General features: G+C 59.6%; 8 protein-coding genes across 8 annotated transcripts; 3 read left to right on the forward strand and 5 right to left on the reverse strand.

Annotated features, from left to right (window-relative positions):
• Positions 1 to 330: 330 nt before the first annotated feature.
• CcaverHIS019_0404020 (uncharacterized protein) lies at positions 331 to 3186 on the reverse strand (the record flags this gene model as incomplete). Its single annotated transcript, XM_060600232.1, has 7 exons — positions 331 to 549; positions 608 to 621; positions 655 to 784; positions 864 to 2304; positions 2336 to 2390; positions 2423 to 3046; positions 3078 to 3186. 7 exons carry the CDS (start codon positions 3184 to 3186, stop codon positions 331 to 333), a joined length of 2592 nt encoding a protein of 863 aa, XP_060456847.1.
• A 301-nt stretch (positions 3187 to 3487) lies between these two features.
• On the reverse strand, positions 3488 to 4572 carry CcaverHIS019_0404030 (uncharacterized protein; the record flags this gene model as incomplete). Its single annotated transcript, XM_060600235.1, has 5 exons — positions 3488 to 3517; positions 3819 to 3886; positions 4254 to 4308; positions 4484 to 4521; positions 4557 to 4572. 5 exons carry the CDS (start codon positions 4570 to 4572, stop codon positions 3488 to 3490), a joined length of 207 nt encoding a protein of 68 aa, XP_060456848.1.
• A 267-nt stretch (positions 4573 to 4839) lies between these two features.
• On the forward strand, positions 4840 to 5842 carry RRS1 (uncharacterized protein; the record flags this gene model as incomplete). The annotated part of the gene is made up of 2 exons (XM_060600236.1): positions 4840 to 4970; positions 5011 to 5842. The coding sequence occupies 2 exons, from the start codon at positions 4840 to 4842 to the stop codon at positions 5840 to 5842; spliced, it is 963 nt and encodes a 320-aa protein (XP_060456849.1).
• Positions 5843 to 6108: 266 nt separating this feature from the next.
• On the forward strand, positions 6109 to 6627 carry CcaverHIS019_0404050 (uncharacterized protein; the record flags this gene model as incomplete). Its single annotated transcript, XM_060600237.1, has 3 exons — positions 6109 to 6136; positions 6322 to 6494; positions 6598 to 6627. The coding sequence occupies 3 exons, from the start codon at positions 6109 to 6111 to the stop codon at positions 6625 to 6627; spliced, it is 231 nt and encodes a 76-aa protein (XP_060456850.1).
• Positions 6628 to 8334: 1707 nt separating this feature from the next.
• Positions 8335 to 10065, reverse strand: CcaverHIS019_0404060 (uncharacterized protein; the record flags this gene model as incomplete). The annotated part of the gene is made up of 3 exons (XM_060600238.1): positions 8335 to 8888; positions 8952 to 9843; positions 9898 to 10065. The coding sequence occupies 3 exons, from the start codon at positions 10063 to 10065 to the stop codon at positions 8335 to 8337; spliced, it is 1614 nt and encodes a 537-aa protein (XP_060456851.1).
• Positions 10066 to 12969: 2904 nt separating this feature from the next.
• Positions 12970 to 14436, reverse strand: CcaverHIS019_0404070 (uncharacterized protein; the record flags this gene model as incomplete). The annotated part of the gene is made up of 3 exons (XM_060600239.1): positions 12970 to 13110; positions 13157 to 14118; positions 14178 to 14436. 3 exons carry the CDS (start codon positions 14434 to 14436, stop codon positions 12970 to 12972), a joined length of 1362 nt encoding a protein of 453 aa, XP_060456852.1.
• A 199-nt stretch (positions 14437 to 14635) lies between these two features.
• On the forward strand, positions 14636 to 16052 carry CcaverHIS019_0404080 (uncharacterized protein; the record flags this gene model as incomplete). The annotated part of the gene is made up of 3 exons (XM_060600240.1): positions 14636 to 14747; positions 14785 to 15918; positions 15955 to 16052. 3 exons carry the CDS (start codon positions 14636 to 14638, stop codon positions 16050 to 16052), a joined length of 1344 nt encoding a protein of 447 aa, XP_060456853.1.
• A 748-nt stretch (positions 16053 to 16800) lies between these two features.
• On the reverse strand, positions 16801 to 19598 carry CcaverHIS019_0404090 (uncharacterized protein; the record flags this gene model as incomplete). Its single annotated transcript, XM_060600241.1, has 2 exons — positions 16801 to 18822; positions 18858 to 19598. 2 exons carry the CDS (start codon positions 19596 to 19598, stop codon positions 16801 to 16803), a joined length of 2763 nt encoding a protein of 920 aa, XP_060456854.1.
• Positions 19599 to 21543: the final 1945 nt, after the last annotated feature.

Genomic DNA, 21543 nt, shown 5'->3' on the forward strand with positions numbered 1-21543 from the left:
CGATATTGTCAACGAGTGGCACCGCGACCTCGTGTTGTAAGACTTGGCCCGACCTCCTTTTGATAGCTCTAAAGTCTTCTGCTAAGCCAGAAACCATGTTCTGGTCTTACGCGATCTCGATATCGTCAGTGTTTCGGGAGATATTCGACTCGGACAAGTGGCCACCCAGTCTTGTGCTGATTTCGTTGGGATGCCCCACACGCAGGGCGTACCGCCGTCCTGAGCCTCTCTGAACGGATTGCGAGCGACGGAACGATGGACAGAGTCAAAAAGACAAGCCACAGGCCCGCCAACATTTCCCGGCTCAAGCTCAAATAATGTATTCATTCTCTATAGCTTTTCGTACGAGAACCGTCGGCCTAGCATCGCACGCTCGCGCTGCCGGCGCTCGAGGCGGCGCCGGAGCGTTTCCCACCCGGTCCGGATGTACGAGAAGGAGAAGATGACAAAGAAGGCGATGGTCAGAGGCGCGGCGTACTTCCAGAACCCGTTCCATACGTCTGTCTCGAGGGCCGGGAAGTCGGTGAAGTTCATGCCAAAGTATGATGACTGGGGTTAGTGTGTCGCAAAGACGCGCAACGTGGCGTCACAGACAGGTAGGACGCACGATAAAAGTAAGAGCTGCCGTCAGCTCAGTCAGAGCATCAAACTCACGAAGGAAAATCACAGTCACAATGCTCAGACGCTCCATGCTGTTGTTGGTCTGGAAGGAGAGGACGTTGAATACGTAGTCTGTGAGGTGGTCACACGTGCCGACAAACTGCTCCGACGAGCCCACGACCATCTGCCGTCAGCGCTACTGGATTGGATTGCAGCTACTACATCCAGGTTGCCTGAATTGCAGCTGTGCCCACCCTACCCACTTCGAGATGGTCAATAATGTCGTTCATGTACACCTTGCTCAGCAGCGAGAAGTACCCTTGCGCCATGTACGCGTGGCCCGAGTTCACGGCTGCTGCTGTTGCCGCGTTCGCAGCGACTGTGGCATTGTTCGCTGGTGTCGGGATGTTGGATCGTGGAGTAGAGTTGCCGTTACCCTCGCGCGGGCTTGGTGTGCGCCTGCTAGGCGGCCACTCGCCCTCCTCCGGGATGACGGATGGCGGCATGTCGGCACAGGTTCCCGAGCCCGGAATCGCAACGTTCGGGGCAAGCGGCATACCAGGCATTCCACCAAGGCCGCCAAAGCCGCCACCAAGACCCGCAGCAGTGCCTGCGCCGGCAGGCGCTAGGCCAGGAATCGCAAAGCCAGGTACGGCGGCGTTGCCGCCATGAAGTCCGTGGATGTTAGGGATGCCCTGTGGTCCAGCAGCGAGGTGAGGCGAAATGCCCTGCGACGGACCAAGGCCCATGGTTGGCAGAGGCGCGCCTACCCCGTTCCCGTTTCCCGCACCGTTTCCCGCACCCATCGCGCTCAGGCTTGCGGTCGTCGCGTTCGAGTTGGTGCGCCGACCGCGGGGGTGAGTGAGTTCGCCAGCGGCGGCGGAGCGAGCGGTATCCTGGTCGCGGATTATGTAGCACGCGTACAAGAGCGGGGTGAGTTGGCGGCGGAAACGCGTGATTTGCGCCTGTACGATGAAGAGGCGGCGTACGAACTCGAGTTGCGGGAATACGAGCACCTGGCTCTCAGCCTTGAGGATCTCGGTTTCGAACGCCTGCGCAATCTCAATGCTCAGGTCGACCGTCACGTCGAGGAGTGCCTGTGCGAGCATGCTCACGTCGCCGCTGCGGCGGAGGAGCGAGTGTTCATCCTCGACACGCTCGTAGATGGGTTCGAGAGCCTCGCTCATATCGTTCTCGCACATTGTGATGATGAGACCATCGCGCATCATGAACGCCGAGATGATGCCCTTCCGAATAGGCACCATGTACGACGCGGCGAGCTGGTCGACCACCATCCTGTGCGTCTCGGTCATATCCACCTCGGACGGTGCCTCGGTGTGAGTCTTGTCCTTGTCCTTCTTGCGGCGCTGCTGACCGGGCATCGTAGGACCGAAGACCGCGTCCACGCCCTCGGGGAGCCGGATCTGGCCCTCAGGGTGGGTATGCCACCAGCGCTGCTTCTTGGGCGCGACCGTCTCAATGTCGTCGACCCTATGGTCGTGGTCGTGGTCCGCGTCGTCGCAGCATTGTCTCCCCTCTTCGCCCTGCGCTAACTCGGCCGTCGCCTTCGTGAGTGCGTCCTTATCCGGTCCGTGAATGTTCTGCACTAGGATCTGGAGGTACATGTGGGTTCGGTAGTAGTCAATCTTGGATCTCGGTGAGCGGCTGGAGCGCAGTGCGTCCTCGACTGCGAGCGGATGGAGTCTGTGTGAGCTCTACTATGGAACCGACCCACTGGTAGCGCAGCGTGAGCGTCTTCATGACCTCCCAGTTGAGACCGGTGACATGTACTGCTGTCAGCTGTGGAGTCAACCTTGCTCACTCCAGCGGACACCGAGGGGTTTGCCGTCGTCGCCGAGTGGCCGCTTTCCCGCGTGACTGTTCAACCAGCTGGCCAGCTTGGAGCCGGGAAAGTCAATGCGGACATTGGTGTCTTCGGCGTCTGGGTCTGACGAGTAGTCGATGACAGTAATCGACGTGTTCGACTTCAAGTGCCCGTATGCCTCCTGGTCGCGGGCGCTACGAACGTCGACACCAGGCTCATCACCTGTCTCGCCGCCCGCTCCGCCAGGCAGCCAGTGGACCTGGCCTATCACGCTCGATCGTCGGCGGCGCGGAATCGGCAGAGTGCGCGACTGGCCAGGGATTCGGGATGCCGGGGTCGTTGAGCCTGGGGAGAGTTCGCCACTCGAGATCTCCTCGATCGTCTCCTCGTCGAGCGGCGACGCGAACGCGTTACGGAAACTCACGCCGAACCCAGACGTGCCGAGTCGCTCGGGACGGGCTAAGAACGAGCTGGAGCTGGGTGCAGAACCGAAAGAACCAGAGCCGGAGCGTCGTCTCGCAGCGACTGCGATGGGCGACGACGGAGAGTACGAGTTGTAGAACGAGGAGCGGCGCGCACCGGCCACTGCCAGGCTCTCGCGCCGGAAGTAGACCCGTGGAGCTGGGTTAGTCTGAAAAAGCGGGATTCTCACTTGGCCGATCGGAACTCGTCGTCGGGTTCACGGGAGACGAAGGGGTCATCGGCGGCGGCGACGCAGTGAACAACTCCCTGTTCGTAACGAGCTGGGGTCTGGACGCCATCGTCGGGGAGGGCTGTGGAGAGCAAGTAAAACAAGAGGAGGAGGAAGGAGTTTCCAAGAAGAGACCCAGACCGGTACCGAACATAACATGGCCTTGGAGTGAGCATGTGACGTCAGGAGGTAGAGGTGGCGCGCGGCACACGACCCCGCCCACTGGCTACCCTTGCTTGACTTTGCTCATAACCCCTTCAACAAAGCCTCCAACCGACTCGTACACACTTAGCACACTAGCTCGACAGATTGCCCAGACACATACTGCTACACGTCGCCCACTTGAAGCTATGCATTCATGATTTTAGACACTACTCCAGCTTCTTGAAGTTGGCCTTGCCCTGTTGTGTGTAAAGAATGTAACGAGATTGGCCGACGCCCGAGATCGACAGAACACAAACATCGAGAGGAAGAGTATCGCAGGGGTCGAGGTGAGAGGCGTCGTTGAGTGCAGTGGAATGGGGGCGAGGGGTATTGTGGCCAACAGGACGCGGGTATGGGCAGCATGGGCAGCATGGGCAGCATGGGCAGCGTGGGCAAACGAGAACAAAAGAGTGGAGGTGTCGGAAGAATTGGGAGGCGGGGATCGGGGTTGGAGAAGAGCGTCAGCATAACGTCTCGACACAGCACCAAGATACTAACGCGAGCGTACTGCACGAGGTAGAACATGTTGCCGATGAGGCCCGCACCGAGCAAGGCGCCGAAAGCACCTGTTGCGCGAACGATGGATATGGCAAGGTCCGGGGGGCGCGTGGCGTCGCGGGTTGCGAAGAGGGCGTTTGTCGTGGTATGATGCAGCGTGGAGTGCTTGCAGCAACGGACGGGGTCGAGCAAGTACAGGTCGGAGACGGAAATGGGGATGGATTGCGCGCAGCAGAGCGGGCCGAGTCAAGCGGAGGGTTGAGGAACGTGCACGGCGTGGGAATACCCGAGATCGCAGACCATGATGAGGAGAGTGGTCATGGCGAGAAAGAGGTCATAGGCATTGGCAGTGCGTGTACATCCAGACATGGACAAGGCAAGACAAGAGCGCAGGTCAGCATCGCGCCGCGCGCAGAGTCACAATAAATGACGCACCAACATAAAGCTTGGATCCGGGCTTCTTGAGGTACGAGGGGACACCGACCCGGGACTGTCATCAGCAGTGTCCTCGGCATGCATGCAGCGCGACTCCGCGCGGTCCACCTCAGTTCTGCATCCCCTTCCTCCATGTCGACATCATGAAGCGCGAGGCCGGCAGAGGATCAGGGGTTGAGCCGAGGCGGAGGGAACCGCAGAGACTTCGGGGATCCTGGCCCCCAACGCACCTGGAGAGCGATCTGGCGCTCGCGGATCTGGGGGGTAGCTATCTGTCAGCTCTGTGTTGGACGTGCTGCTCACCGTTCAAGGGCCACATAGCTATTTGTGTGCGATGGGAAGGGGTTATTGTAGAGTGGTGTCTGAAGTCGAAGTGCGTGGGTCCAGAGGGGTCGATATGGCCACAGGCTGGTTCGTTGGTTCGCTCTGGCTGGTTGGCCGACCGCCCCCGACACAACCATACTAATTTGTCCCATTTCATTTTATCACCATTTATCCCACCTAGATTTCGGTGGGGGTTCCATGTTTTGGGTGGCCACAATCCACTACATACCAACAGACCTGCTAGCATAGCTACACACACACCATGGACGTCTCGCAGCAGCTAGCAGACTTTGAGGCATCGCGCAGCACCGATGTGTTGACGCGCGCGACCCCTATCGATGTGGACATCGGACTCCTCGCCGCGTACGACACGACGCCAGTGGACGCCGAGGAGTACTCGTTAGTTTCACATCACACGTGTGGCTGACTCCAGTGGTGACCGCGAGTCGCACCTCCTCGCGCTGACGCTCACGTCGACGCAGGCGCTTCTTGGTGGACTGTTTACGCTGCAGACCAAGAGCACGGAGCAGGGGCCAGTCGTCAAGCTCCCCGAGCCCGAGTTCAAGCTGCCGCGTGAGAAGCCGCTGCCCAAGCCCAAGCCGCTCACCAAATGGGAGCGCTTTGCCAACGCCAAGGGCATTTCCCACAGCAAGAAGGACAAGAAGGTTTGGGACGACGACAAGCAGGAGTGGGTCAACCGCTGGGGACGCGACGGCAAGAACCGCGAGGGTGAGGACCAGTGGCTTCACGAGTACAAGTCGAACGACGACTCGTCAGTCGACCCTCGACACACGGCGCGCGCAGAGCGCAAGGCGCGCGTTGCCAAGAACGACCGGCAGCACGCGGCCAACGTCGCCGCGGCCCTGGCCAACCCCACCTCTACGCTTGGGCGGGAAACTGCTCCCGCGTCCACAGCCAGCAAGGACGTCAAGGCCTCGTCCCGGTCAGTGCGCAAGGCCGAGCTGGAGCGCAGCATGCTCGTTTCCAAGACGGCCACTGCTTCGCTTGGCCGGTTCGACAACAAGATCGAGGGCGAGCCGCGCGCCAAGGGCATCAAACGCAAGTTTGAGGCGACGGTCGGCGACTTTAAGAGCGAGAAGGACGCGGCGATGAGCATCCTCACCAAGGTTGGGACGGCGGAGCGCAAGAAGGGCCCAAAGAAGGGCGGAGAGGGCGAGGAGGGCGGCCTCAACAAGCGCAAGGCGGTGCGCTTCGAGGAGCGCAAGCAGCAGCTCGCGAACAAGCGCTCGAAGGGGCGCAAGTGAGCGTAAGAGTCGCGGGTGCTTGCACGGTCGGAGAGCTTGGATTAGAGGGAGACAGACTGCGGCGTCGGCTTACAGGCGCCCACCATGTATGTATTCTATATGCATCAGTCAGACCAGGTCGTCGGGTTGGTTGCTCGTACATGTGGTTACTCGCCACTGAAGTTACAAAGTGGAGGTTAAGTGGGGGCTCGAACAAGGTCAATCTGACAACGGTCTGCCCGACTTTTCGACGCCGAACTCGATAGTCGACACAATCAACAACAACCATGCGCTGGAAGGTCCGCCCATCACGCAGTGAGTAGGATCGTGTAATGGCGATGGAGAGGCGCTGACCATACTCTCCTCGATCAATTTGCTTCGTTTACCGTGTCCAAACGCTGTCAACGCCTCTCATCTCATCGCCCAAATCTCTACTCCCCCTCGTCTCTCCTCGTCGCCGCTTCCGTTGCCCCCGTCTCCCCTCGGGCACCACATTACAGACGTCGCGCCGCCCCCCTGTGCCGCCGAGCTCACCGCTGTGCTCGCGTGCTTTGCGGCCACGTCCGACCTGCGCGCCCAGGGCGAGGGCACCAATGGGTGCGCAAGTGCCGCGCGCCAGCTGCATGCGTGCATGAAGAAGGGCGGTGGCTCTGGAAAGAGGCAGGGCTCCTCTGTGAGTGTTTTAGGGGGAGAAGTGTTCCGAAGTGTGGCTGTCAAGCCCGCCAGCCCTCCTCTCCGTTGGCTCAAAATGATGCTGCTGTCTCAGCTGACACCAGATCAACTACCTCCTCTCCCGCGTCAAGTAACCCGTCACGATACGCTTGTATCCCTGTATACCATGCACAGCATTTCACGCCTCACTTTCAGTCTGAGGAGCGCGCGGAGCAGTCTCGGCGGTGTCATGTCATGTTGACTCATTTTATTAATGGACGCTACTGTTTATCTCGTGATCAGGTCACACGATCACCGCAGCACTGTGAATATGTTGGGCTCGCTGCGCTTCACCTGAGCCAGGTGACACCGTACGGTACCGACCAGTTTCACTTGAATCCCCGCCCAACCGTGTGTGACCTCGTTCTTGGAGGTGTTTATGCGTCGCTGCCCCTGAAGACTTTCGGGTTGCAACTATGGTACCAAAGCCTTGGATATCAGGCCAACCTTCAATGGACGGCGTGCAGCTGGCGGTGCGTTATTGGGCACGACCCCCTGATCAGACGCAGAAGACACGTTCTCACTTATCAGCTTGTTGAGAGCCGCTGCCTTTTGAACCCGACGGCTCATGGGGAGGCCTGACCGCCGCTGCTCGTTGCCGCAGACTCGCACGTCCGCGAACCTGATCTTTTCCTCTCGTGCGAGACGCCGTACGTCCACTTTCAGTCTGAGCGCGGTCAGCCCATCAGCGCGCCGGTAAGGCCTGATCTGGTCGCTTCTGAGTGCGTTACCGTCGATCCAGTTTGGTACGCGCCAGCTCACACGGAGTTGCAACATCTGAGCATCTACGGTCAGAGACTGAGCCGATTCCGCATCCCGTACCATCTGCCAAGTCAAGCTTGGAGTTAGATCAGTACCATAGTGGAGGGAATGTCAAGATTCGTAATATAGGGCACTGTTGGAGTGGTTGAGATGTATCCAGAGGTCAGTGGGTGCTGGAGAGTGTGCAGTGGTGTTCTGAGATGCGTTGTGAGACAGAACGGCTCTGGATTGTTCCGTCTTGAGTTCGGTGTACCCAGGAAGCATGACGGATCGGCGAGCCCCGTCACGATGCTCGCCGATGCTCGCCCAGCCACAGCGCGGAAATCGAGGTGCGTTTATAGCTGCTTGAAGCTCGATCTCGTTCGCTTTGGGAATTGTAGACCATCACGTGAGGAACACGTGGTAAACCTCCACTCTCGTCGCCAGTCAACCTTCCAGGCTCGGAGACGTGGTCATGCTCCCAACAAGGTCATCAGACCGCCGAGCGATGCGTAGGTGGCGCAGGCACATTGGTGCCCTCGGATGTCATTGTCCCTCAGCTTGGTCACGCGCACGGGACCACCATCTCGGCAATGATCCGGAGCCACTCGGAAGGTGGACTATCCGAACAGCCGAGGTGGGGGAACGGGTCTCGGCTCTCGAGCTCTCGAGTGGGCTGGGAGTGGATCTGGCAGATGTCTCTCGGTGGGGTTATGGATTGGATGAAGAGCGTGAGAAAGATGATGTTGATGATGATGATGAGGAAGATGAGGAAGACGAGCAAGGTGGCGAGCGGGATGTGTGTGGCAGTTGACCGAGGGTTAGGGTGCGAGGCCAATCAGGCACCACCCGAGTGTGTTGTACCTCCAGTTAGCATCTTCTTCTACCCTCCACAGGCCCTAGCTGCCTCCTGCTCGTTCTACTGGCCCCAACGTTGTCTAGATGATCGTTGAAGCTCAAATGCATCCTATCTATACAACACAACACGCTTGCGTACTGCGCTTTTGTCTTATGCTACTAACGCCCGGGTCCTGGGCACCCAAGCAGTCTCGTGCGTTCACTTAGAGAGCGGCCCGGCGGGTGGGGGCAGCGCCGCCCTCGAGGTGGTGCTGGAGGTCCGAAGTCAAGAAATCCGACGGGTAAGTGGCCTGGACCTGCGAGAGCATGTAGTCCTTGGAGATCTGGACGTGCGCGGCCGAGATTCCGGGGAGCTTGGCAACCTTGGCGCTCTCCTCCTCAAAGATGGGCTTGAGGTACTGGAGGTTGATGGTCTTGCCCGAGTCGGTCTTGGTGCCGTACTTGGCCCACTGCCAGAGCTGGCAGCGCGAGATCTCAGCAGTAGCAGCGTCCTCCATGAGGTTGTTGATGGGGACACAGCCGTTGCCCGAGATCCAAGCGGCGCAGTACGAGAGGGCGGCGGAGACGTTGTCGCGAACACCGGCGTCGGTGACCTTGCCGGGGACCTTGGGGTCACTGATGTTGGAGTCGCGGACCTGCACGTTGTCGTTGCGGACGTAGTACTGGTTGGGGCCCTTCATGTTGTCGTCGAAAATGTCCATGGCGAGCTTGACAAGGGCCGGGTGAGCAACCCAAGTGCCATCGTGACCTGCCTGGACTGAGGAGGCGTCAGCATGCTGTTCAAACACAAAAGAGCGGTTAAGAGGTGGAGGTAACTTACCCTCACGGAGCTTGTCAGCGCGGACCTTGTCCATCGCACGCTCGTTGGCAGCGTCGTCGTTCTTGATGGGAATGAGGGCCGACATGCCGCCCATGGCAGCGACCTTGCGCTTGTGGCAAGTGGCGATGAGGAGCTTGACGTAGGCGTCCATGAAGGGGACGGTCATGGTGACGTCGGAGCGGTCGGGCATGACGGCGTTGCGCGAGGCACGCTGGCGCTTGATGAAAGAGAAGATGTAGTCCCAGCGACCGCAGTTGAGGCCGGCCGAGTGCTCCTTGAGCTCGAAGAGGATCTCCTCCATCTGGTAAGCGGCGGGGAGGGTCTCGATGAGGACGGTGGCACGGATGGTGCCGTTGGGGACACCGCAGTAGTTCTGAGCGAGGTTGAAGACGTCGTTCCAGAGGCGGGCCTCGAGGTGGTGCTCCATCTTGGGGAGGTAGAAGTAGGGGCCGAGGCCGCGGGCGACCTGCTCCTTGGCGTTGTGGTAGAAGAAGAGACCAAAGTCGAAGAGGGAACCAGACATGGGCTGGCCGTCGATAATGACACGGGTCTCGTCAAGGTGCCAGCCACGGGGGCGAACGAGAAGAGTGGCGGGGCTCTGGGAGAGCTTGTACCACTTGCCGTTGATGTCAAAGTCGACCTGGCGGCGAACGGCGTCGTAGAGGTTGACCTGGCCGTTGACCATGTTGGTCCAGGTGGGAGAGTTCGAGTCCTCAAAGTCGGCCATGAAGCACTTTGCGCCCGAGTTGAGGGCGTTGATCACCATCTTGCGGTCGGTGGGACCAGTGATCTCAACGCGGCGGTCGGCAAGACCAGGGCCGGGAGGGGCGCACTGCCACGAAGGAGCCTCGCGGATGGCCTTGGTCTCGGGGAGGAAAGTGAGGGGCTTGCCCTGGTCTGTCAGCGGGTGCGGTGGGGTAACCACTTGTGATTAGTCTGCACTCACATTGTCAAGCTCGACCTGGATCTTGTTGCGGTTGGCGAGGAGCTCGCGGCGCTTCTTGTCAAAGCAGCGGTGAAGGACGGCGAGGAAGGTGATGGCATCCTTTGAGAGGATCTTCTCAGCACCCTGGGGGGTGGGAAGGGTGATCTGGACACCGGCGGGGAGAGACATTGCGATGATGGGAGGGGTTAAGGTAATGGAGGGTAGAGGTGTAGTGCTGGTAGCGTACGGCCGTTTGGGTCGTGAGCGTGTGGGTATGGAGAGCACTGGAGTAGGCAGAACATTGGGAAAAAGGTGAGAGTGGGAGTTTGAGTATCCTTTTAAGAGACTGAGCTTCGGCGAGAGGCGGGTGAGAGTCTGCTGAAAGAGACGCATCTGTGTTCAGCTCCACCGATCTTGGGGTCGGGGGAAGGGGGGAAGGGGGGGGGGGCGGGGCCAGGGTCAGAGGAACAAGACAGAATGGTGATGAGGGGGTACTCGTACGCCCGGCATGTAGTAGGAGCGTGGGATCAACCTCACCCCTGTGGGTGGAGGTACCTCGTACTGTGGCAAGGTGGGAAGGGGGGATCCGGGTATCCTTTCGTCCGGCGCGGCATGCCCGCTTCCCACCGCCATTCCAGACCTCCACTTTTTGTTTAGGTGTGATGGCCGATAACCCGAGTAACCCATTTTGGTTAATGATCAAGGCAGAACTCCCAAGGTTTAAAGGGCCGACCAAGGACCGACGGCAAACGGTCGGAGCAAAATGCCGTAGTAGAAAGTAGAAATCCAAACCTCCACTTTCATTTCCAAGGATTCAAAGGTTTACCTCGCAATCTCGCCTACTCTCGCCAACGGATCACCCCGGCCGTCATAGTTCAAGGTAGTTTTGTAGCCGGACAATCTCCATTTGCCTCTGTTCCGACAGCCACAGCGATCAATGAGCGCTATGAAATGTCAACCTCCCATCATCATCATCGGTATGCATCTTCTCTGCATGACATCTAAGAATCATTCACTACAAAGGTCAAAAGCCCGGGCACAGTTATCAAATTCTCAACGCACAGTCTACAGCTCTGTATGGTTCTGTGATCTTGTGTTCTGTCATCTATGGCTTTGCGTGTGGAGATGGGCGCGGCTTATGCACAGACCTTGGGCCGATATGACCGGCTCACAAGTGTCAAGCTCAAGATACGCAAGTTGACCCTTATTCACTGACGGATGGAGGTTTAGCGGCAAAAGCTGCCCTGAAGTATCACCCAGTTAGCCGATCTACTCAACCGGCATCATTGATTGATTATCCGTCACTCAACCTCCACTTTTTATCATCCTTGGAAATCATTCTCCTCCCAATTCTGCCCCCGCCTCCGCCCCCCGTCCCCCGCCCAAACGCCCAAACGTAATGACTTCACATGATCAATCCTTGTCACCATTGTTGTCGTTCCTCTGTGTACCTCACTTCCCCCAGGTCCATAAACGGCCGGATCCTGGTGCTCCACCATCACTTCTCCGTGGAGCCCACCATCACTTTGATCAAAGGGAACCGTGTGCTGCCCCCCCGGCACATGCATGCTGGCTCCGGCAATACTTTTGGTATCGATGACAAGCGGAAGCGTGCCCTACTACCTTGATCCACCGTTTGTATTCCGGTTGCCCAAGTGTGTCTGAAATTCCAATCGGTCGAGGTCAATGCTCTCCTGATCTCGGTCATGTCCGCCCGATAACCAGGAAACTCGACCACCACCTGAAACCGCCACCCAGCACCAAAGCCTTGCATCACTGCCACTAGCAACAATACTCCTCTTCATCGTCTTAACGATGCTTGATGACTCTGAACTCAGCCAGCACCGCCGACTTGATACCTCATTCATGTCTATGTGCGGGAGAACCAACACTCCGCACAGAGGCTGAGGCTCGACTTGTTGCCCACCCGTGCTGATCGGCCGTCTCCCTCGCATCCACCGGCTCTTCTATTGTACCCCGCGGGGCACGGCCCAGACTCGGCAGCTCGTGACTGACGGCGTCGCCGCTGACAGGATTATCCTACTTACAAGCTGGAACCAGCGACGGCCTCGCCGTGCCGCTCGGCATTGTCCATCCTCTTAAGGAGGCTGGGAATCTGGGCGTTGCGAGGCCCGCGATAGCTTGATGTCCAAAATTATCACAGCACGTGCCAAGTTGGTGGGTGGCGATTGTGCGCTGATCAACCCCGCCCTGATTTCCATCGCCCATGACCCACTGGATGGGTTATCGAAGCGGCAGCGTGAACCCGTAACGTTTTTCAACGCACAGCTCGAGGTAACGCCTTCTGATATCCGCATCGCAGCTGGACGGTGGGGGCGGACACGACGTTGCGCTTGGTCGCTTGGTCGCGACAGAGGTTACGCGTGGTGGGCAGTACGGTCAATGCGTTGACAAAGGTAGCACCGCTCGGACGCGCGGACGACACATTCTCGCGCAGTCCCAGACCAACCCGCCGGCTGATCGGAAGCCGAGAAGACGCTCGGCCGAGGGCGTGTTCCAAGGTCCAAGGTCCAAGTTGCGTCTGTGACACGCAAAGAACCAAGCCAGTGCAAGGGCGTCACTGTGAGCTGTGCGTGGTGGAGGTCGAGGTGGAGGGCGCGGATGTGGCACGTTGGATGGTGGAGATTAAATCCACCTCGAGGTGCGAAGCAGCTGCAACGTTGTTGAACCCAAGCGACGGTGAAGGGAAGCCGTCACCAGCCGTCAGCCGTCAGCCGTCAGCCGTCAGCCGCTAGCATCTAGCGCTCAGATCCTCGCGGTAATCCATTGCCGTCCACCGTAGGTCACACCTGCGAATCTTCATATCTCGCTTCTCAGTGTTCGTCCTTGCGCCCTTCTGGTGTTGAGCGAGGCTGTCGATGCCCGACTTGGATGCCCGACTTGGATGCCCGGCTTGGAGCGGCGGCGGGCGCGTTCGTGTGGGCCGACAAGCCTGTGGCGCAGTGGACATGGCGTGAGGGTGCCGCAGCTTGCTTGACAACGCGACCACGGCCCATCTAAACGAGTACATACACTGTTCCTACAGCAATGCCACGTCCCTCTCCACCATGTATCCGTGTATCCCAGAATGCACTACTCGAACCGCTTCCACGCAAACTTCTCATACTCCTTGACCTTGATCTTGCGTTTCTTCGGGAGCTGAGGCACGCGGGGCTCGATAAGTGCGCGGCGCTGCAGCGACTGGAACCGGTCCTTGAAGAGGTTGCCCTCAGGCTGGACGTTAGTCTCAATCACCCTAACTCTGAATCTCAGTACTCACCTTGACCTGGCGCAGGCTCTCAGCAAGGTCCTCGCCGAGCTGGACGGCCACAGCACCCTTCTGCACGCGGTGCTTGCCGATCTTTTCGCCGCCCGTGTATCCTAGACGCTCACGAGCCTTGGCCGCCGCACGACGCTGCTGCGTGGTCGCCTCCACCTCGCGCTGCCTAGCGGCGACGCTCTTCGACATGGAACGGGCCGCGCCAACGTGCCTCTCCATGCGACGACGGATCGCCTCGTCCCGCTCAGCCACGAGGAGTGCCTTTGCGCGTGCAGCCTTGTTGCGCTGCGCCTGTGTCTTCCGCTTCGTCTGCTTGGGCTTGTATCCATCTTCCTCGTCGGAAGATTCCTCCTCCTCATCCTCATCCTCTTCATCCCCACGCCCAATCCGCATTCCACCAACCATGTTCTCCCCAAAGTCGTCAACCCCGTGCCGGGCCTCAACGACTCCACCGCGGGCTGCGACTTCGGCCTCGACCCGCTCCTCGGCGGCCAGGAGACTCATCTCCTCGGCGATAGCCGCCTCGAGCAGCGCGGCGTGCGCCGGTGCACTGGGGTTATAACTGACTCCAGCACGTGGGAGCTCGGCGTCGAGCTGGGTCGCATCGACTTCGCGGCGGATCTCGCGCTGCCGCGTGAGCGTCTCGGGCGCCTTGGGCTTGATCTTGACCACACCCTCATCACCCCAACCTCCTGGAAGACCGGCAACCTTTTCGGCAACCCACGGATCGTGCAGGTTGGCCGTGTCGGTTGCCTTCATCGACGAAGCTGCAGTGCCGTGGCCTTCCGCCTCGGCCTTGAGAGCCGTACGCCGCAGCCGCTTCTTCTCCGTACTCGAGATCTTCTTTGGCGCCACAGCGGCCTTGGCACGGGAAGTGAGCGATGGGACAGCGCTACGCTCGTGCAGGACTGCGAGGGAACGCAGTGGCTTCTTCTCCCGCTTCCGCCGCACCTGCTGCGTCACTGTTGTCAGCTGAATACCTTGGTCAATGTAGGAGCTCTTGGCAACCCGCCCGACTCACTCGCCACATCACCTTCCGTGTCGATAGTGAAGAGAGCATCGTTGCTGCGTGTTTCGACGGTTCCGCCAGTGAGACGTTCCTCGGCGCGCGCAGCCTCAAGACCAGCCTCGACGGCAGTAATGTCGACATTCTTGCGCCACGCCTTCTTGCCCTTCCTGCTCGACTGCTTGGGCTGTGCCGGTGCCGCGCCCTTGCTCTTCCCAGCAGGCCGGTCGTATGGCTTTGTCGCCGTTTTTGTCTTCGAGGTCGTGGCTGGCATCCTGTTGTTGATGGTGTCACAGTTATGCAGATCTGAATCAGAGGTGGGTGGAGGCTGGGCGGCGAATCCCAACTTTTATTAGTCTTTCCGTATTTACTACCCTTTTATCCGGTCCATCCCACCCCCGACTTGAACCCGATTGTCAAAGACAATCGCACCGGTATATACAGCGACCACCCAACGACCAACGACAACGACAATGTCCGGCCTACTCACGCTTGGACGCGCAGCCGCGCCGATCGCGTCGGGATCGCGCGCGTTCTCCGTCTCCGCCGTCGCGTGCAAGGTCAAGGGCGAGAAGGCCAAGAAGGGTGCGCTACTTTTCATAAGCTGTAGCACTGACATTAGCCGTCACCGGTCTCCGTAAGAAGCAGGGGACATCATTCGGCGCCAAGGGCAAGGGTGCTGCTCGTAGTCCGTCAGCACTCATCAAGGCCGGCGGACTGAACCTCCGCACCACGCTTGGCAAGGACGCGCCGGACCTCACCGACCTTATGCAGCTATACCCCGAGGCTTTGGTTCCGATGAACGCCGGCGCGCCAGCGACGTTTCCCCGCGCAACATACGAACACTTCAAGACGTTTGGGCTGGACAAGCGCATCGCTACCGAGTTTGCTAATGGCGGCTTGCCCGCCTCGGTGATTCGGCAGGCCACCCTCGACCTCACCGGCACCCTCAATGCCGCCAAGGGGAATAGCTCAAAGGACGCGCGCATCCTCCTCACCGGCCCGCGCGGTTCTGGAAAAAGCATGCTTATGCTCCAGGCGGCTGCGTATGCTCTCGAGGCTGGCTGGATTGTGCTCTATGTCCCTCAGGCCAGCAAGTGGCTCGACTCGAGCTCCCAGTATGAGTACAACGAGGCGGACAAGATGTTCCACCAGACCGAGACTAGCCAGCAGCTCCTCACCAAGCTCGCTGCCGTGAACAAGGCCCAGCTGGCAAAGGTCACCCTTTCCGAGGCGGTCAAGGTTGGATCCGAGACATTTGCCGCTGGCTCAAAGCTCGCGGACATTGTTGCCCTCGGCGCAAAGGAGGAACGCCTAGCCGTCCCCGCTCTCGCTGCGACTGTCGACGTGCTGTCCAAACAGACGGCTGTGCCAGTCCTCCTGGCGGTCGACGAGATGCACGCCCTCTTCCGCACCTCTCAGTTCCGCGCGCCCGACTACACACGGCTCGAGCCGTACAACCTCTCGGTGTCGTCGCTCGTCCTCGACCTCCTTACCGGCCGCAAGGCGTTTGGTGCCGGTGCCGTCATTGGCGCGCTGTCGTACTCCAACACCGAGTGGCCAGTGTCCGACACGCTTCTCTACGGCGTCGGCCAGCCGACAGTCCACCCCGTCCACGCTTACACCACGCATGACGAGGTGCACCTCGCCAACGCAAAGTCGGGGATCAAGACAGTCGAGGTGCCGCTTGGCATGACGGGCAAGGAGGCCGCTGCAATGTTCGAGGTGTGGACCCGGAAGGGGTGGGCGACAAATTGTGGGTCGCACCATCACAGAGTACTGCTAACCCCAGCCGCTGATGACGTGTTCCTCGGCGCCCTCAACGCCGCATCAGGCAACCCTCGGGAGATGGCGCGCGGATGGCTGCAATCTCACCAGGCCCATGTCTAGATCTAGCCCTCACACACATATTGCATGCGACCTCTCACTGACATTGGCGTCGCTTTCATCACTTGGAGTTAGCGTCAGAGCATGGCTTCCGTTGTGTCGGATGATAACAGCGAAACGGACTCAACTGGGACGTGGAGTTCCATGGTTCGTAACTGGTCTCTGCCACTGTCTACAGTATCCACGGCTGGAGCAAGTGTTCTTGCCGTTGTCAGGGCTACACGCACGGCACATGATATGGCGCTCTTCAGTCATGGGAAGCAGACCTTAACCAGCAGCGATCTCTCAGCGGCCGGATACCACTGACAACATTCGCCGCTTGCTTCGCTCAAGGCTCACGGCTCAATGCAACGCATGGCATTCCTATACATCGTCTCGCGACATGCTATGAGTGACGCACCCGAAGGCGCATGGAACAGGCTCTGTGAATGAAGTGGGAGGTGACTAGCTGTCGCTTGTCGCTTGCGCGAGAGCGGAGAGTACGTGCAAAATGACATGAGGCAATGGGATGAGGCAATATGGATGGGCGACATTGGGCGTGGAAAGCAATGATGACGCCTGTGGCGCAGAGTCTAGGGCCGACAGGTCGATGAAATGTGTGCGGGCCAGTGCGGTGTGATGTATGGTGAGCGGTCGTGTGAGACGCCCGGGTGTGGAAACTGGTACCCAAAAGCAAGCATGCGGGTGCGGGGTATATCGAGCAGGTATTTCAGTGTAAAGAGGACGGATATGGCTCGTGTGACGGAAGCGTTTAGGACTGGTTCGCGTTGGACTGGCCCCACGCGTTGGCAGCGCCGTTGAGCGACGGTAGGCCGTGGTGCTGCATGCCGAAGGTGTCAAACCCGCCGTACGTGTTGCCAGAGCTGCCTGGGGCGGCAGACGACGATACCCAGCCTAATGATGCGGGAGTGCGAATCGGTGACGAGACGGGCGAGAACCCGCCACCAACAGACGAGGGCCCGAACGAGTTGAACGCTGCCTCAGTCTTGCCGCCGGCGCCGGGAATGGCGGTCGCCTGCGAGGCCGTCGAGCCACTGGCAGACCCGCTGCTGTTCTGGCGGTCAAGAGGCCCACTGTCGTAAAAGCGCTGCGATCCTGGTGAAGGGGCCAGCGGCGCGTTGAACGGCTGCGCTGTAGGGGACAGGGAAGACGGGCCCTCGGCGGCACGGCGGTCGCCGGCTTGGCCGCCAGGCGGCCCGATGGGGACAGGCTGCGAGGCAGCCATCGAGTACGAGCCAGGACCGGGAGGGCCGGGAGCCATCTGGTTGCCGGACGGAGCGTTTGACATGCCAGCGACGGCGACGCCGTGTGCGATGCCGCCAAACATCGAGTTGCCCATGGCTTGCTGGTGCGAATTGCCACGCTGACCCAACGAGTTCTTCGAGTATGACAAACGGATGCCTCCCTTGACCAGGCCGTTAAGCGTGTTGCCGTAGAGGTCGCGCATCGCCTGCGTCGCGAAAGGGATGTCCTCGAATTCCACGAAACACATAGGCCCGTTGATCTTCTGGCGGAACGACATACGCTTGAAGCCAGGGCGACGCGAGAAAAGGTTGCGGAGCGACTCCTCCAGGAAGTTTGGGGGGTGCGTGGGAGGCGAAATGGCGGGCAAGTTGCCAATGTACAGGGTGTTAATGGGCGGGTTCTGGTCGGCTGGGTTCATGTTGGCCGTGATGCCCAAGCTGCGAGGGTCGATGTTGTCGTTGGCCCCGCCAAAACCCAGCGCTGACGAGTACGACCCGTGCTGGCCGTACGCACCATAGCCTCCCGCTCCGCTCATACCGGACTGGGCACCATGAATAGGTCCAGCCGTAAGCGGGCCAGAGCGACCAGAAGCGGATGCCGTGTTCGGGTACCCTTCAAGCGCCATGCCGCCCATGCCGACAGAACCGACCGACCACCCCTCGAGCTCGTCCGCCTCCTCAGCCAGCGCCAAAAGCGCCTTGCTGTCGGTGGGCCGCGAGTTGGGCGACTTGCCAGAAAGAGGTGGAGAGCCAGACGTGTTAGAATGCGACGACGCCCCACCCTGCTGGGTAGTGGTGAGCTTGTCTACCTTGTTCTCGCCAGCAGTCTGGCCAGGAGCGGGCCACGCGTCCCAAGCCTCCTTTGCCGACTGGATCGCTCCAGGGTTCTGTCCGGCGAGGGCCATGTTGGGGCCGGCGCTGGGCTGCACAAGCCCGGCAGCGTTTGCCGCAGAGAGCGCCTGGGCCTGGGCCTGCTGCTGTTGAGATACGAGCTGGGTGAGTCGGCCAGAGCGTAACAGAAGCCCGACCAAGTCATTGTCACCCGCACCGCGCTTCGTGTGTAAATTCTTCTTGGCCATTTCCGCCTTGAGCGTGGCACCCGTGATCGTGTCGATGCGTCTTCCCTGGAGGTGATCACGCGCGGCCAGTGCATCACCGCGGGTCTTGAACTTTGCAAAGCCAATGGTTTGGCGTCGCGGGGCCACCTGCTGTGGCATGGACGACGACGGTGCAAGTGCCGCTCCTGTGGGGGCTGAAGGAGTGAGCGACATCGCTGCCGACGGCGTGTTGGACGCAGTTGACGATTGAGTGCCACCAAAGTTCAAGGCAGCAAATGTCTCCTCCAGCGACTGCTCCTGGTGATCCTGGTTGCCCATTTGCGGGCCCATGTTCTGTTGGGAGGCAATGTGTTGCAGCTCAGCGAGGAGGGCAACGGCCGACGCAGGCTCCCGTCTAGAACCAGACGGGAACTTCAAAGTGGCGGCTTCGAAACCTGGGGCAAAGGTGAAGATGTTCTGGAACTCGCGCTCCTGAATTTGTCAGCTTGATCTGGTCGAACACTCACGCTCATGTCGTCGGGGAAGCCAACGACGAAGATGGTGCTGATAGCCTCCTCCTCATCGCGGTCCCGGCTCTCCTCGTCACGATGACGCTCACGGCGACGATCACGTGGCTCGCCCGGCTGCGACCCAGAGCGCCCTGGGAGAGCACCGTTGATACCACTCAAAGGTCCAACGCCCGGCGTTGAAGTCATCGACTGACGGGAACTTGGGCCATACGCCTCCATTGGGTTGGGCGGTAATTGGTGGGTGATATGGCCATTGGGCGCACCGCGCCCGTATGCTGGTCCATAGTTGGGGCCACCGGGAGGGGCCCCTGGTGGACCGGGGCGCCAGCCAGGTCCCCACACGTTGCCCGACTGGCCAGAGAGGGATAACGAATGGATCGGGTCGGGTGCCATGGCGTGTTGAGCAGGGGGAACGTAAGGTGGAGCGTGGGGTGGAGGCGACGTCGTGACTGGTGGAAGAAAGTGTGACGACGTGTTCTGGTATCCGGATGGCTGAGACTGTGGGGTCTGTTGGGTGTCTTCACCAGAGTCGTTGGATGACGCGTCGCAGCGGGGCGGCATACGATCGCCGGGGGCGCCCAGGCGGCTGGGACCAGACGGAGACGTGCTAAAGGTAGCCGAGGACGAAGAGCGCGGGTTGTGGGCGGCGATGGATGAAAAGGTCTGGGGCTTGTTGGGTTGATGTGAGGACCCGGAGGACGGTGTTGGAGATGGAAGTGATGATGGTGGAGTGGTCATACTGGCAATGGCGATGGTGGTCGAGGGACGGTGATGAGAGGCAGTAGAGTTGGTGCGTAAGCCTGTGCGCAGAGCGCTGTGATGTCTTTGACGTTGACGCGGCGTGAGCGGTGGTGCTGGATGAGGTGTGTGCAGCGTTGGCAGGGCACGGTCGTTTATCGCAAGCGTCGTGCGCGTTTGTTGGCGACAATCCAAGTTGATTCTGCAAACGTCCGACTGCAAGTCAAGCCAATAGAGATATGTTTTTGACGTGACGAGTTCAGGTAACCAAACAAGACACAAGGTTGTGCGAGATGAAAGTGATGGGGAGCGGATGCCACAGTAGGGCTACGCGCGCTCTCTATACCCTCCTCGGCGCACGGTCTCCGCGATCCTGTACGCCCTTGGGGACGCGATTCACACGGCGTGGGTGGCTTAACACGTGCAGTTCAGGCGCGCTGCGACGCGATGGCGAGTGGAGAGATGGCCGGAAAGGAAGGAGGAGGCCTGAGGGTTTGATGATGAGTGGATGGAGTTCGGATGACAAGAACCGAAGTCGCAATGGGTTGGATGAGGAAGGGTGAAAGAGACGCGATGTCAACAAGGGTCGTGGCGGTATGCCAGGGAGTTGAGCGCGTCGTGGAGTGATGTTTATTCAAGTATTGGAGACTAATCGGTAAGGAAGGGAGATGAGCGGAGTAAGAGGGTGGAGGGGTGTGAGATGGGAGATGGGGAGGTTGATGAGGATGTGGATGGGATGAGGGATGGAATGGAATGGAATGGAGATGGTGGATGGTGGGATGGGTGATTGATTAGGTACTATAGACTGTAGCGTATGTGTTGACGAGTGGCGGGGAAGGGAGAGGGAGGGATTGGGAAGGCAAGGCAATGGTACCAAGAGGGATGGTGTGGTGGTGGTGGTGGCAGCCGTTGCGGCTTTGGTGAGGGAGCCCGGGGAAGAGGGGGGGGAGGGGGGAGAGGGGGGAGGGATAGGAGGGAATTGTGGCGTGTTGTGCGTCTAAGAGTCTGTCCCCACTCATCTCCCTTGATTATGGCTCATGCTACGTATGGCTCATGGCTCCTCATGTCTCCTCGCGGCGCCATGTCGCCCCCTACCCAAATTCCAAAAGAGCGTGGGTCCAATGCCTTTGCAACCACCACCCATCTCCTCCCCCTGAGATCGACCTCAACCCCTTCCCCCTACCTTTGGTGCTGACCGCGTGCATCGTCTGACCCCTAACACCATACCAAACTTGCCGCCTCCACCCCAGTATACTTGCCACCTCAGGAGGACAGATTATTACCAGCTGGGCGACATGGGCGCATGGGCGACGCCAGGAGTGGTGTCTGGTGATCGGGTTGCCTCTCTTAGCAAAAAAACGCAGCGATGACCATTTGATCCCATTTCCCTCTCCTGACGCCCTTGGAGACCACCAAGACTGGAGCCTGGAGTCTAAGAGCACGGACCTGGACCCTTCGCCCCAAAGCGGGTGGCGAGATCCAGGGTCCAACATTAGGCCCTAACCTCTCGGCGTTATCGAGTCTCGGCGAAACATTCAACGTGCACTCGTGGCGCTCAGAACATGTGGGCCCCGCACTCGTCTCCTTGAGTCTTGAGTGACCCGAATCCAATTAACCCTGGGGTGAAGCGCATCTCTTGATGACTTGAGCCACAGGCGAGGGCAATCAACAGCGAGGAACACTCCAAATCAAGAGACCACAGAGAGACCCAACACGTATCTCTCACTCCAAATCCCAATTCACGACACTATTGTCCAGTTGCAAGGCCGTTTGCGTCAGTGACGATGACCCTCCCCAATACCACAGGCAACAGACAGCGGGGGGGAGGACTCACTCTCGTGATCATGCTCATGGCTCGGAATGCATCCGGGTTGCAGTCGAACGCCAAGAACAGTCCATCAACTCGAGGAACGCAGCCCAGTTGGCAGAGGCCATACGACTGCGT

This window comes from Cutaneotrichosporon cavernicola (genome assembly GCF_030864355.1).
Source record: "Cutaneotrichosporon cavernicola HIS019 DNA, chromosome: 4".
In the NCBI taxonomy this organism is placed as follows: Eukaryota; Fungi; Basidiomycota; class Tremellomycetes; order Trichosporonales; family Trichosporonaceae; genus Cutaneotrichosporon; species Cutaneotrichosporon cavernicola.